The 14,902-nt window shown below is 44.6% G+C and overlaps 2 protein-coding genes across 6 annotated transcripts in view; one reads left to right on the forward strand and one right to left on the reverse strand.

The window, feature by feature from the left end:
- Positions 1-152: 152 nt before the first annotated feature.
- stk24b (serine/threonine kinase 24b (STE20 homolog, yeast)) lies at positions 153-14,064 on the reverse strand. The gene is made up of 11 exons (XM_071464626.1): positions 13,924-14,064; positions 10,756-10,986; positions 10,335-10,391; positions 7,732-7,840; positions 6,565-6,722; positions 5,322-5,507; positions 5,091-5,239; positions 4,395-4,518; positions 4,023-4,091; positions 3,061-3,197; positions 153-2,452 (listed from the first exon to the last, which is right to left on the reverse strand). Exons 1-11 carry the CDS (start codon positions 13,963-13,965, stop codon positions 2,416-2,418), a joined length of 1,299 nt encoding a protein of 432 aa, XP_071320727.1. The 5' UTR covers positions 13,966-14,064; the 3' UTR covers positions 153-2,415.
- LOC139609714 (sodium-driven chloride bicarbonate exchanger-like) overlaps positions 13,989-14,902 on the forward strand; it is a 48,574-nt gene continuing 47,660 nt past the window's right edge. For 3 of the 5 annotated variants that reach the window (XM_071464611.1, XM_071464608.1, XM_071464609.1), the window contains exon 1: positions 14,001-14,129. In XM_071464611.1, coding sequence (XP_071320712.1) covers positions 14,031-14,129 — 99 coding nt within the window. In that variant the 5' untranslated portion in view covers positions 14,001-14,030. Of the gene's footprint in view, positions 14,130-14,902 lie in introns of all 5 variants that reach the window. The other 2 variants (XM_071464613.1, XM_071464610.1) reach the window with 1 other exon arrangement.

Below are 14,902 nucleotides of genomic sequence, written 5' to 3' on the forward strand. Positions count from 1 at the left end.
TCAAGCATGGACTGACACCACACTAACAGATTTATTATTATTTTCATGGATGCACGACTTCTCTCCCAACCTTTTCGCCCCTTTTGTTGTGAACTGATGACCGAACCTTTTGACTGATCATTTTTCAGCATTTCAGAAAATGAGACGCAAAGTTCGGAGTTACCATTAGATCTTTATTTCTCATGTCACTTTGAAAGCTTACAAGGAGCTTACATTTAACTTGGGAATTCTCAAATGACACAAGCAAAGATTATATACAGTACTATAAACTGTCAGCTATGATAAAGGAGACCAAATGTACACATTTTGTAGTTATTTCCGTAGCATATGTTTTTCTGTAAGGTATAGATATTTTTTGCCGGAGGCAGGTGCCCATATCCATAAAGCATTCAATATTTCCATACTTAACTCTTTGCAGTTATAAAAATATCAGATATTTCTTAATTTCTTTCAATCCCTGTGTTGACAAGTGCGTCTTGATGCAACTCCTCAACATTATTGCTGCATTAGCACAGTAGTAAATTCTGGAACTCTTAAGTAAACATATATAGTAAAACATGGCTATTAGCAACTTTTTTCGTTTTGTGTTTTTTCCTCTTACAGGTTTTCTTTAAATACTCGACACACTTTCAAAGTGCAAAAAAACGGATCTGAAAATTAGAAAAAAAACAAAAAAAAAAGAAAAAACAAAAAAAAAGGTGCAAATCATACTACAAACATCTGGTGAAAGCATAAAAGAGGACATGGCACTTCTATAGCATGGTGCGGAGGTTCGAACACACACGTCCGGAGCGAGGAAATAAGGATGGCGTTGATTTCTGCAGCTTGGCTCGTTCTGATACACAGTTTAGTTTTGGCCATGAGCAAGTGTCAAGGTGTGATTGCCTACAATGGTCCTTGCCAGTTATTCCTCACCCCCCAGCTTTAGTTTTTGTAAGTAATACTGAGGATAAATTACGAGCCAAGGAAAAATAATACTTCACATGATATCAGAATTCAACTGCCCATAGTGGCTCCTCCTTGTAATTGTCCTCGGCTCCACTTAATATTGTTATTCAAGAGCCACTGCTGACACATCTACCTTCATTCTTGTCCTAAACAATTTCAAAACTGACTTAAATTGTCTAAACATAAGTCCAGGTGGGAGCCCCCCCCCCCCCCCGCCTACAAAAACAAAGGAAAAGCTGCTGCCTCTAAACAAAGTAAGCTTAGTATCATAGTTAGTTCGATGCTTCAGCAGGTGATTGAAATGGAAGATTGGAGCTCGGTCACTTAGAAAGAAAACACTGATGAATACTGAACTGAATGTCACTCACCGACAAGTAAATCAAACAAACAAACGGAATCTGCGATGAAATGCCAGAACGTAGATGTGTGTGTATCTCAAAAAGGCAAGGCATTTTCTGTTCTTTCTGTTGGAGTTACTTTTGAAATCTTTAAATATCTACTTTTTAACATTATCAATATCTACAAAATGCGCATGACCATTTTGTACACAGTGATTCATTTCCCGCAATGACAACTTGAAATCATGTACAGCATGGCGACCCCCCCCCCCCCCCCCCTCCCCCTCCCCCTCCTCCCACTGCCTTGGAGGACAAAGTCCACTTAAAGCACTTTACCTGAGGTTTCATTAAGAATGCTGCAATTTGCCTAAACAGGGAGTCTTACATACGCAAGAGCACACATGCACGCACACAGACACACACACAAAGACACACACTCTCGCAGGTGCACACACACGCACACACACAGACGCGCACACACACACACGTTGTGCATTTAAGCACGCACGCATGCACGCAGCTTGCACACAAAGATAATATCCCTGCAGGTTCATCAAGCATGCTCTCAGAGGTTCTGGGGATATGACGCCTGCATTAAGAGGGGGACTGAAGTCTTGTCTTGGATTCGGGGGGGGTGGGGTGGGGGTGAGGGGGGTGGGGGGATTTTCAGCTCCTTGTCGAGCCAATTCCATGTGGAGACTCCATGCCATGAGGCTGGAGGAGCCTTGCATCTACAGAGCCCAGAGTCTGACTTGGCTGTTGATGTTTTTTTCTGGCGGGTTGCTCTGACCTTGAGTCTTGTCCCACTGCAGCCGCATCCACGGGTCCTGCTGCCCCGCCAGACTTCCCCTCTCGTAAGTGGCTGAAAGAAGCTCTCAGGAGTTTCTCTTGTTATCCTCCGCTTTGGAGTTCAGTCATTTTTACAGGCTAGGTTAGCGTCCTCCCCCCCCCCCCCCCCCCCCCCCCCCCCCCCCCACGCGGGAGGTCAAACATGGTCAGCTGGTATTGAATGAGTCGACCCCTGACTGTTAACCCTCTGACCTGGCTGTGGTGTTGGGGGGGAGTGTGTGTGTGTGTGTGGGGGGGTTTGGGGGCCTGGGAGAGCAGGGCTGGGGCAGACAGCCAATCACTATGGGGAGGAGGAGGACGTCCTGCTTGTGGAGAAACTGTAGAAAGACGAGAGCAGAACGGTGCAGATTAGTAAACGCCATCTGCAGCGCAAACTGGAGTAGAATCACCGCCTCGCAGTCGTGTGCCTCCGCCGACCAGTCAAGCTGCAGGAAATAATCCCCCCTTCTGCTCCTGAGTTACAGCATTAAATAATGGCCAGAAGTGTATTTGCAGAACATTGTGATGTCACAGTAACACGGACCTTTAGCCTTTTGGATATAAATTGCCATCACTTCATTTTAGCCTATTAGACATTTGTGTTAAATTGTGTCATGATTAGTGGAAGAATTCTTGAGTTAGTGTTTTGTGAGGTCACAGTGACCTTTGACCACTACAATCGAATCAGTTCATCCTCAAATCCAAGTCCTGAGAGCTCAACGCACTGCGACTTAAGAAAACATCATCCACTTGACAACACATGTGCTGCAAATACTCACAAGACCAAATACAACTACGGTGGCCCAGACGGGTCAACACAATGCAGACGCCACAACACAAATGCAAAAGCTACAACACAAATACAAATACACAACTGGCCAAATCTATCACCGGCGTGGAAGTATACATGTTTTGTGTGTGGATGAAATCAGAGTGGGAGTGTTACCTCTGGAGCCTGTGGACCATGTGGGCCACCAGGGAATCAGAGATGCCGGGGTAGGCCTCCTCAGCCAGCAGGATGGCCTCCCTCAACTCATCCAGGACCATGGGGTTCCCGTTCACCTGCTCCTGTCGTGCCTTCAGCTGGGAGACGGGAGACAGGTGAGGAGGTGGGGATTTGGTTATTGATTAGAGACAAACACATAAATATATAACATAGATCGGTGGTTCTCAAACTTTTTCACATCAAGGGCCCTAAACTGACAGAAATTAGACCACGGACCCCCCCATCTCTTTTAGATGTTTCATTACAGAAAGTGTTGGAAACCCATGACCAAAATAGTCACACATTCTGTCATTACGTGTCATTCTGGGTGAAGACGAAAGTCTGCAAAAAAAAAAAAAAAAAAAAAAAAAAAGCGTTGTGGTTACCTGCCAGAAGACTTTTATCCAGTTTTAAGTCACATTTTTACGATACATTTTTTTACACCTCAACTATATATTTTAACTGGATGAAGGATTTGCTCAGCGTTTTTCTCCGATGATTTAAGATCCAGACGGAGGAAAAAAACGCTGAGCAAATGTTAAAAATCTCGGCTCCCAGCCTCGGCAAGACGCCCTGTGTCCCGTGAACTGCATCGGTGAACCACTGATTTTTTTTTAAATGTGAAACTGCTTGATTCAGTGTTTCTACTGGTTTTAATCCTCGGGTCTTGTTTGTTGTGGAGAGGAGGAGACTTCTGAGGATAACTCAGCTCCCTGCACAACTGACACCGGAGGAATCCAGACTGGGAGCAGCTTACGGCGACGGCGGTGAAGGCAACACCTCCCGTGATCCCACGCTATTTCATGACATCACCCAACACATGTCTTTTGTTACTGTCTTGACAGAGAGACCCCTAGCTGCAGAAGTTACACACTGTGGCTGCGGTCAGCCGGTCCGCTGGTTGCCCTGACGATGCCCCTTACCTCAGCTAACGCAGGAGAGATGACTGTGGCCAGGCTCTGTGAATAAGGCCTCTTTGGAATGTCTTTTGTCTGTGGACACAACAGAGACGTGAGATCCGGGAGAAAAGGGGGAGGTAAGTGGAAGCAAGTTAAAAGTAGCACAGCTTCACCTCAGGGGGATTTTATTTATTTATTTATTATTATTATTTTTTAAAATCAGCACAGCGTGAAGATTCCCTCCCCCCAAGTAACATCCCACCTTCTTATCATGAGTTAGTTCTTATGAAACACACCAGCTGCAAATTTGCCCTCTGGAAGTGTGACGAAGCTCTTGGGAATGGTTAATATCAAAAGTCGGACAGGACTCAGACTCTTGGTCCACTCGTGTCTCACCTGATCTGTGGCCCCTGACTGTCCCTCCCCGTTCTGTAGCTTCTTGGGGTCTTTCTCCCGGATGGTGAAGATCCAGTCATCACTGCCAAAGTCGTTCCCTCCCGACGCCTGGCCATCCTGCTCCCTGATTGGACAGATATGGCAGAGGATTTGAACGTTAACGAAGTCCTGGAAGTTAAGTGCTTAGAGCTCATAACAAATGTGGGGGGAGCAGTGACACAGAGGAGATTTCGCTTCCCCTGCAGGATGTTTGTGTCAAATTTATTTTAATACTTTTCTTTTTTGTTTCTGTTTTTATTGAGCATTTCATGTTGTCTACAGGAAATTAATCAAAATAATATTAAGGGAAATTAAAGTAGGCAAATAAGTTAGAATAAAAAATCATAAAAAATGAATATATATATAAAAAATACACATATGCAAATAAATACAATTTAAAAAAGGAAGCAAGATGGTGGAGCAGTAGAGGCTTGTCTAATTATGTTCATAGAAAGTAATGCAGTCTTGCTATGTTTTTAGAAACCTCTGCGGGGTTTTCCTCTAACATTATGTGTTATAAGGGCACACAGGTAATACCTTTCAAAATAAGACTAATAAGAGCAGCTTGTTTCATAACATGCAGTAAAAAGAAAAGGATGTAAGAGCGATCGATTAGTGAATTTTTGAAATACAGCAGAAACAACGCATCAGACTTACGAGTCGGACTCATCAGAACTGGACTCCGTGGTTCTCGACTGCTCCGCCTTCCACCGCTTGTACTTGTCCACCAGCTCAGTCAGGTAGGAGGTCTTCTTCGCGTGGCGAACGATCAGCTTATGCTTCAGCAGCTCTTTGGCGGTTGGCCTCTGCGGGAGATGGAGACGAGTGAGAGAGTGAGGCGGGCACGCTTCGCTGTCAGGTCAAGAGTTATCTTGAGCAAACACTTACAAAACTGGGCTCTTTGTTGAGACAGGCCTCCACAAACTCCTTGAGCGGTTTGCTGTAGTTTCCCTCCAGCGTGGGCGGGTTGTTCTTTGGGATGAGGAATAAAACCTTCATGGGATGGAGCTCCGAGTGCGGCGGCTCGCCTTTCGCCAGCTCGATGGCCGTGATGCCTAGAGACCAGATGTCAGCCTGGAACGCGCAGGGAGACACGGTGACAACTTTGCATACACAATACTTATTTATAAGTTAGCCAACAATCAGAATAAGCAGCACAGTAATCCTCCGAACTATCACTTAAATAATCCTGATGCTACTTTATTATAAGCAATACAGGTCGTGTTGTAAATGGAAATGAACATCTGTGGACACCCTGACCTTTGACCAGAGGTGGGTAGAGAGGTCGGAAAACTTTGTTCAAAATAACTGCCCCGCTAAGAGCAGGGCAGCTGTGCAAAAGCTACTTCAGTGACTTTATATGGTCAGTCACAGGCGGCCTGACATGACTGTGCATCTCAGCTGAAAGAGCACAGGCTGTAAACCAGAGGTTCCCAAACACACACAGACCAAGGTGTGGATATACTCCCGTTCTTTTACCTTTGCATTTTTCAGGATGTGGAAAAAAATTACATTACATATATATTAATTGCATTTTTATACTATGATTACAAACATGTCTAAACGGAAGAAATGGAAAGAATCATCTAAATGAAGTTAAGATAGGGGACACGCACCAGCACTGGTGGGTTATAAATAAACACAACACAGTTTCCAGTCAGAATTAACAAGCGTCAGAGCGGCAGTGGAAAGATTCGTTGCTGTAAATAGAGATCAAGGAAGTGCTGATACATGGGAGTCACCCAGCAGAGCAGAAATGTGTCTGTACAGTGACAGATTCTTGTCTTTTTTTTTTTTTTTTTTTTATAAATGGCATTTTGTGGCTTTTTGAGGAAGCTATATGTCCCAAACCTGAACGCCTCATCTGCAGGGGAAAAACTCAAAACACCCCTCATCAGCCAGCAAAGATACTGAACACTTCCAAGTCACCAAGGGAGGTGTTTAAAGATGTTGTTCAAACACACATTTTCAAGGTTGTAAAACCAACTGTGATTTCACAGGGGAACGATAGGACGATCGCACTACGGCTAAGATCGCGCAAACAAGCGTCCACAACTAGAGCAGGGCGGCGTCTGACAGAGGAGGAGCATGGGAAAAATGTAACGAAGTCCTCAGAGAGCGCCACTCTCACCTTGGAGTCGTAGGCCGACTGTTTGATGACCTCGGGGGCCATCCAGAAGGGGGTGCCGACAAAGGTGTTGCGTTTGATCTGGGTGTCGGTGAGCTGGCCGGCCACCCCGAAGTCCGCCAGCTTCACCTCTCCTTGCTCGGACAGCAGCACGTTGGCAGCTGTGGGGAGGGGTGGGGGGGAGGGGACATACTCATCAGTCTACACTCAATATCCCTTCATGAGCGAACGCATTGCAAAGGGAAAATCACATTGACAGAAGTATTCAGAGCCTTTGCTATGACATTTAGCTTAGCTGCCTCCCATTTGGCAGTAACTACAGCCTGGAGTCTTCTTGGCCAGATTTGTCTTGGCTGAGCAGTTAGGGTCGCTGTCCTGTTGGAAGGTGAACCTTTGGCCCACTCTGAGGTCCAGACCGCTCTGGACCAGGTTTTCACTGGGGAAAATTTCAGTTCTTTCAGCTTTCTCTGAACCCTGACCAGTGTCTCTGCCCCCGCTGGTGAGAAACACCGCCACAGCCTGATGCTGCCTCCACCGTGCTTCACCGTTGGGATGGTATTAGGCAGGTGATGAGCTGTACCTGGTTTCCTCCGGACATGACACTTAGAGGTGAGGCCAAACAGTTCAATCTTGGTTTCATCAGGCCACAGTCTGAGAGTCCTTCAGGGGCCTTTTTTTTTTTTTATCTTTATCTTTAAATCTTGTCCTATCAGCTGAATTCACCACAGAGAAATAGGAAGAACCTGGGCTAAATTTCAAGCGTCACAGCAAAGGGTCTGAAAATGTATGTCAATGTGATATTTCAGTTTTTGAATTTAAACAAATGAATCGTAAGTTTTGCTGCAACATAACAAATCTGGAGACTTCCTGAACGCTCTGGATGCTACATCCTCAGACACATCTGTCAGAGCCGTTTATCTGCATCACCACTTTATTTAATAAACAGGGAAACAACTGTCAAAAGCCTTTTAGCGAGCTGCTGCAGTGCCCCCCCCCCCCCCCCCCCCTCAACTCCCCAATGAAATACAAACTACATAATGAATGAAACAGTAAGTGGACATCAATACCATTAACGTGCTACGTGATCTTTGTGTGTGCTCGCTGCTGCCATTTAGTCAGCTGAAACCTGTGTCTGCTAACAGCGGCGCTCTCAGTCGGTCAGTCAGCTACCTTTGATATCCCTGTGGATTTTCTTCTCAGAGTGCAGATACTCCAGGCCCTTCAGGATCTCTCTCAGGATGGTGGCGATTTGGGTTTCGTCCAGAGCTCCGGGCTCCATCTTTGGGAGAAAAAAAAGAAGACCTTTAATAATTCCTTATCTCATTGTCTGTTATTGATTGCAAAGCAAAATTAATTTTTAAATTGTGTGCTCCTCCAAAGCCAGGTTTTATTCCTCTGTGCCACAGAGCTCCACTGTTGTCCAAAAACGACAACATATCAGTGAGTCACATCGTAGCACTGGGTGACATGTTCCATCATTACCATGAACGAACACACGAACACACGAACACACGAACACACACACACACACACACACACACACACACACACACACACACACACACACACACACACACACACACACACACACACACACACACACACACACACACACAGTATTTGCCAGAAATAATGACTAGAGCACCAAATGTGGATTAATCTGCTGCTGAAAACAACCCTGAACAAACACACTCCTGTTTGAGTCACGTTTGCTAAAAACTCCCGTGACCACGTTGTTGGTTTTGGTCTTTTAATGGGGTTTGTTGATAATAACAAAAATGTAAAATATTACCCTTCTTATCTATTAAAACGTATATCATCATTTACACAGAGCTACATGTGTATCAGGATGGTTTTGGTGAGATTTAGCAAGGTTTGCAGATATCAAGCGCAGGGCTCAATACCCCAAAAGCTCATACTAACGAGACCAGGTCAGAACCCAGTACATGGCTGGACCTTCTTTCTGTTTCTCTTGTCAGACAACGGAACGAGTCTGAAAAAGTGACCGGAACGCGGGACGTTTCGACTACATGTGAACCTCCGAGCTGCTGCTAAAATCCCGATTTTGTAACCTCCACAAAAATCAAACGCATAAGTTCCAGTCTGTGCTGTGATGTCAGCTCGATTTACTTTAAACTGATCGCTCAGAGAGAAGGTTAGAAGAGACAGAATATCTCTCTTATGTAGTATTTTGTCTCTCACACAGCGCACAGCCTCCATCTGGGTAACAGCCTGCTGCTCTGCCGCTCACTAAACAGACCCAGAGAGAGTAGTACGGTACATGTGACTCAGGGTTTGTCCAGAAAGTTGCTTGATTTGTTGTTAAGTGCTTTTTTGAGGGGGGGAAAGGGCTCAAAATCCAGCAATAAATATACCAAGTTGGCAACACTGCAGACTGTAAACGCCCCCGATAGAAACAGCAACAGCCAATGGGAAAACTCAAGTCACATGGTATTCAGTCTGTCAGTCAGTCACGGACATTTGAGATGTAAGGGTTCAGCCAAAAAAACTGCATTTTGAATGGCCTTGATATGAACTAGAACTTCCTTTCTTGCTTTCCCTTTCCTCGGTCGCCCCTTCCTCTCCTTGCAAAAGGAGGAGCTGTTCACAGTGAGGTCGGCGGGCTGTCAGGAGTAACTGCGGCTTTCTATTCAGGAGCCACGAGGCGAAGGCGCGAGTTTTCCGGAGCTCTCAGCACCACAACCCAAATCCCACCTCGATTACAAGAAACAGCTGCTTTCGGCTGATATGGCCAAATCTAAGATAATCAAACAATGATGGAGGTCAGAGGAAATGTGCAGGTTCGAGGTTTCCCACAGTACCTGAAGTAACCTCCATTAAAATAGGAAGAAATTATTATTATATGTGGGGCTGATTGAGAAAAATGAGCAGCGGAGCAACAATGACAACAGTGTGTCACAACGTAGAGGGACAAAGGCTGCAAAGGTCAAAGAACCAAAAAATACCAAAAATTCAAATACCAAATTCAGGAGTACACAATTAGCATAATTGCATTTTGGTAAAAGATTCATTATCCTTTGGCTTTATGTTTTCTAATGTATCATTAGCTGTGTCCCAGTTCAAGGGCCGCATCCTTCAGAGGACGTGGTCTACAAGGGTGGGGCCTTTCGTAGCCATCGTAGGCCATGAAGGTCAAACGGAAATGAGACGGTCTGGTCTACGGAGGATTTTCGCTTTGCGTAACCAGCTGCGCCCGCCCCTTACTGTCTAAAACTTGAGGTTTTAAGGCCCCTTGGTTTTAACAGTTGTGCCATTTGCTGTTGATCTGAGCTGAAACCCGGCACTTACATTTTAAAAGTCTAATCCTCAGGCTCCCTGTCGGTGTTGTTTACTTTCATTATCGGCGTGCAATGAATCCTGGGACAGGTTGGGCCACACTTCTCGGTCGCGTTTGAAAGAGCGTGTCCACTGTTGTGTGTGTGGTAAAAGACATCATCACCCAGGACATTTCTGATTCAGAATTTTACATAATAAAAGGGATGAATAAATACATTTCTATTAGGCACACTTCTATTTTTTTTAAGTCTAATCATATTGAATCTGCTTAAAACAGCAGGGTAGCACATCATTACAAATGTATCTGGAACTTTTTTAATTTGGATCATGGCCATGGTGGGCGGAGCTTAACACCACCGCCGACTAATTTCCTGCGGGGGGAAACCCAGATACTTAATTGACTTTTTGTGTGATCAGAAAGAAAGTACAGAAGCTCACAAAAAAAAAAAAAAACTATGGTGCAATGAATCACTTACCAAGTCTAATGCTGAGCCTCCACCTAAATACTCCATGATGATCCATAACTTTGTGTCCTGGAGCAGTGGAGACAGAGAAGAGAGGAGAATTGAGCTGCTGCCGGTGATGAGCTCATTAGGCGGAGAAGTAATCACAGCGTGTTTATAAGAGAGGTTTACTGAGGTGTCAAGAGTCAGGTACACTCCTAAACAAGCTGTGTCTGACAGCAGAAGGAGCCGGTGGGTGTCTAAAGTCATCTGAGGCTAATTCCTTTTTTAATTTAGGATTATTCAGGGACAGAGTGGGTAGAGGGAGAGAAATCCTTTTGTGTGTGTCATCACTTGCGGGTTTTGACTTCAAGGTAAAAAATAATGAACAAGGAACGTCCAGTGCATTTTATATTGACTATATCACGTGTCCATGTGTGTAACAAAGGGTCACCTTCAGGTATGAGCCGTAATACTTGGTGACGAAGGGGCTGTCACACTGGCTCAGCACCGTGATCTCCTGCTGGATGTCTTCGATCTCGTCCTCGGCCTCCTCCAGGTCTATGATCTTGATGGCCACCACCTTCTGGGTGCGATTGTCGATGCCTTTGAACACCTCGCCAAACGAACCCTTGCCAATGCGCTCCAGCTTGGTGAACAGCTCCTCCGGGTCCACTCTGGCATTCTGACGGGGCGGTGACGGGGGGAGGTGGGTGGGGTGGCGGGGGGCAAAGAACAGAGGAAAGGGAAGGTGGATTAAAAAAAAAAAAAAAAAGAAGAAGGAATGTTTGAAAAGAACCGAATGTTGGAGAGTAAAAAGGAAACACCAGCAGGGGGGCCACTCTTACAGGATACATTAATTCACTCACTGCACCACCTTGTGTTTTTGTACAGAGAGAAAGACACAGGAGAATGAAAGGGAAAGAGTGCAACAATTGGATAACACGCAGATTAAGAAAAAAACGTAAACAACACAAAACAAGCCTGAATTATTATAGTTGACTCCTGTTAATACACAGCTGCATCTTTGGAGTTTACTGTCCTTTTTTCATGCCATTTATGAATTATTTATGACAAAAAATAATGATCCCACTTCCTCCGTGTCTAACTATCAATACTCTAGAACGTAACAGGATTCAATAAGGAATCATTTACAACAGATAAAAGCAGGAAAGGTTCATAATTTGAGAGGCTGACAACAACAGCTTTTGTTGTGTTTTTTCTTGAAAAATGACAAAAAAAAGAAAGTGATTATTAAATGATTATTAAAGTACTTGCAGATTATTTTTCTGCCAACAGACTAATTCACTGTCGCGGGCCTCCTGCAGACTCTGAATCTCCATATGTATGAATAAATCTTGTAAGAAATTACCTTAGCACTTAAAGGCTTTGCATAATGAAGCTAAAAGAATCATTCGCTACCCTTAATGCTCTGAATGAGCACGAGCTAATAGCAGACGTCCAAAGGTGACAGGGGTCACGGCTGCAGCACATCAATCTCAACAGCTGCAGGCACACCTTGGCATGGCAACGACTACCCATCATTCAATGTAACTACCTTTTTATAAGCGTCAGGCTGTTGCAGCTGCAAGAGGAAAGCTTAGGTGCGATATTACCCGGGCGGATGCATTTCATCAATGTATGGTGTTTGGGTTATTATGCATTAAAAAAAAAATTTAAAAAAAAAGAAGCTACAGAAGGATACAGTAATCATTGTTTAAGTGTAAATATCTGCAGAGGTCCTAGAAAATGGTTCTATTTGAAACAAATACATGTTTAATTGTTTAAATTTTCCATAATCGGATATTCAGGCAAGTGCTGCACAATATTTACAAAAAAAAAATGTGTTGTGATTATTTTGACACAGTTCACCTTTATAATGGCACTTGGCCATATTGCAATTTCAAGAATATTTGGATTAATTGTTCAGAGCTTGCTTTAACCTAAAAATAAAGCATTTCCATGTCAGGTTCACTGGCAGATTTATATTACTATAGTCATTTCTATATTTTGTGAGTCATTCTCCTGGACAGATTGCGTGCTACAGTTGTAAATGAGGCAGTTTGTGCCGAGGTGCAGTGATGAAACATCTCTAACATCATGTTACTTTTACAGCCAAAAAGCACTGTTGGCTCTCCGAGGCGTAATTATAGCTCCTCTCGAGGCTGTGAGCACAGGAGAGACAAATCAAGCAGTTCTGCATGATTTCAAACTGTGCGAGGACGGTCAGACAAAGAAAAGCTTAGCTGGACGCCTCAAGTGTTTACAAGTCGGGGGAGAAGTTGAAAATGTGCTCAGTGAATCCAGTGACAACTGAGGCATACTTCCAACTTCTCTGGCGTTAGCACGTCGTAGCGTGTATATCTGAGTGAGGGTTGAAAACCCACTTGAATGCCTCAGGAAGTGAACTAAAATGACTTAACTCTCCAGAGGCTGTTATGTGGGAAACACAAGAACAGGCGCTGACAAAAACAACTTCCTTTTATGACCTCTTTTGAGCAGGGAAAGGGTCAATATGCCCGTTTTGAGATAGTTACAAATGAAAGGGCTGCCTCACGAGAGAGGGCATCCTTGTGTGACCAAGAGGAGATCCTGGTGCCTCGAAAGAGATTTATTCAATAAATGAAACAGAGCTCCTGCTAATGGGAAGCGTGGTTCAGAGCAGATCGTAGATACAAGTGATGAGTTACATTTCAATAAAACAATAAGATGCTTTGTTTGGGAACAAGGGTTCAACCTGGAATGAGAGCCTCTGGTCAAAAGGCAGACATACTGTAGACTGACTGCTGCTTCCACTTACATTGCCTGTATTAAATCAGTGTCTGGCATATGAAAATATTTGCGAGAAAATTCAACTGGCAAGCGACAACTTTGATTCCAGTCGCCTCTTTAAGACCAGTCGCTGGGAACAATCTCCGCCTGACTTGCAGCAATAACTTCTTCACAACTTAGCGTGAAGTATATGCAGTTTGTCTGTTTCCGATGCACTCTCCCCCAAAATCTGACTCTGCACTCATTTACTCCAAACCAGATAAAGCCGCTAACAAGTCTGCACAGGGACTACAAATCTGGCACATGAAGCAGTTTACAGTAGGAACAGTTATCTCCTCTAGTGATCTACCCAACACAATTATCCCCTATAGGCACAATCCTAAAGATAGAAGCAGAGGCAAGAACAAGACTCATGTGTGCACCATGGTGTCTTTGAAGAGGGGATGTGGAAAGCTCTAATGCCTTCAAGTGATGGAGGAAATAATCGGAAATTTTGCCTTCGATGCGTATATTACCGTTGCAAAGATGTGGCATTCAGTGGAAGACTAGCAAAGATGTAAATTAACTTACTGCTATGTTGGCTGGAGTCCCGTACATGTTAAGGACCTATTTTTAGGGATGCTTCATATTTTATATTCTCGGATATTCTATGTCATAATTTTCATGCATTTCCTTCGATTCATTTTACCCACTGCAACAGCACTTGTGTATCACAATCAGATTTCTGCTCCTAAATGCAACAAATCACAGTCCACAAACCCAAAGCTCAGAGTCCAGAAGTGTACATTTTGTTCTGCCAAGTGACCTCAACTTCTTCTTGCGGAACAAATTCAAAAGACATCTGGCTTACCTGCATCCCTGGCAGGTTACCCTGAACGGGGGAATGGGCCATGGTGATGCTGCCTGGATGTGCACCTCGTCCAACAACGCAGGGCAGAGATCTCCTCGGCTTCACGTATGTTTACAGTCCCGGCTGTGGTACCGTTACCGTTAGCAATCCTCCACGACACCTGTTTATCCAGGCCTGCTCCAAACCGTCTCAGGTACTTTTATACGGTGAGGAAAATGTCCTTCCCACACACACACACACACACACACACACTGGTGTACCTTTCCTGTGTCGGAACAACCCCAAGTCACCCAAAACAGCTGAGCAAGCTAACAGACGCTTGCTAATGCTAACTCTAAAGCTGCAAACAAGAAATCCGCAATGTTAGCTTGCTAACCAGTTGGCTAAGCGTTAACTAGTGCGTTAAATCCAATTTCGCACTCGGGCTGCAACCAACGTCACCTCTCAGAAACGAAGAAGTAGTAACAGCTGTTTATTTCAAAATTGCCTAACTGTCACTTTCTGAACGCGTATTCTCTCACTAACGCTGTTGTCAGCTAGCTAACATGGTTAGCTCACTAGCTAGCTAGCCAACGCAGACGACCTGACAAACGTTCTGTCAGCGAGCTGGCTCGGAGCACAATTTGCCTGCATACCGCAAATGTCACCCACACAACGGAGGCTTGAACACACCGATCACTCCGCTTTTATCTTTGCACTAACTTGTCTTCGGCAGCTCTACAGGTCTGGCATCTGCGGCAAGGATAGCACGCCAGTGTTTTTGTTTCCTCTCTCACTTTCGTCCCGTACTCTCGGCCATCTTGTCGGTGCTGTGACGCCAGGCCGGGCGGATCCGGATCCGGATCAACCACAACATCCTGACTTCTCTCCCACTCTGGTGCTGAAGCCAGGGGAGGGGGGCTCCTCTTGGGTCCCCCAAAACTTTTTCAAGTCAGTGATATATAAACAGATCCGTGTTAAACCGCGATCCCACATGAAA

Source organism: Trachinotus anak, unplaced genomic scaffold (assembly GCF_046630095.1).
Source record: "Trachinotus anak isolate AG129_WGS33_773 ecotype Australia unplaced genomic scaffold, CSIRO_AGI_Tana_v1 ptg000026l, whole genome shotgun sequence".
In the NCBI taxonomy this organism is placed as follows: Eukaryota; Metazoa; Chordata; class Actinopteri; order Carangiformes; family Carangidae; genus Trachinotus; species Trachinotus anak.

Coding starts and splice junctions, on each gene's coding strand:
- stk24b (XM_071464626.1), bottom strand. CDS start 13,965: ATGGCCCATTCCCCCGTTCAGGGTAACCTGCCAGGGATGCAG. Junction 10,392..10,755: donor ATTACGGCTCATACCTGAAG/GTGACCCTTTGT, acceptor CCACTGCTCCAG/GACACAAAGTTATGGATCAT. Junction 4,092..4,394: donor AGTCAGGGGCCACAGATCAG/GTGAGACACGAG, acceptor TTGTGTCCACAG/ACAAAAGACATTCCAAAGAG.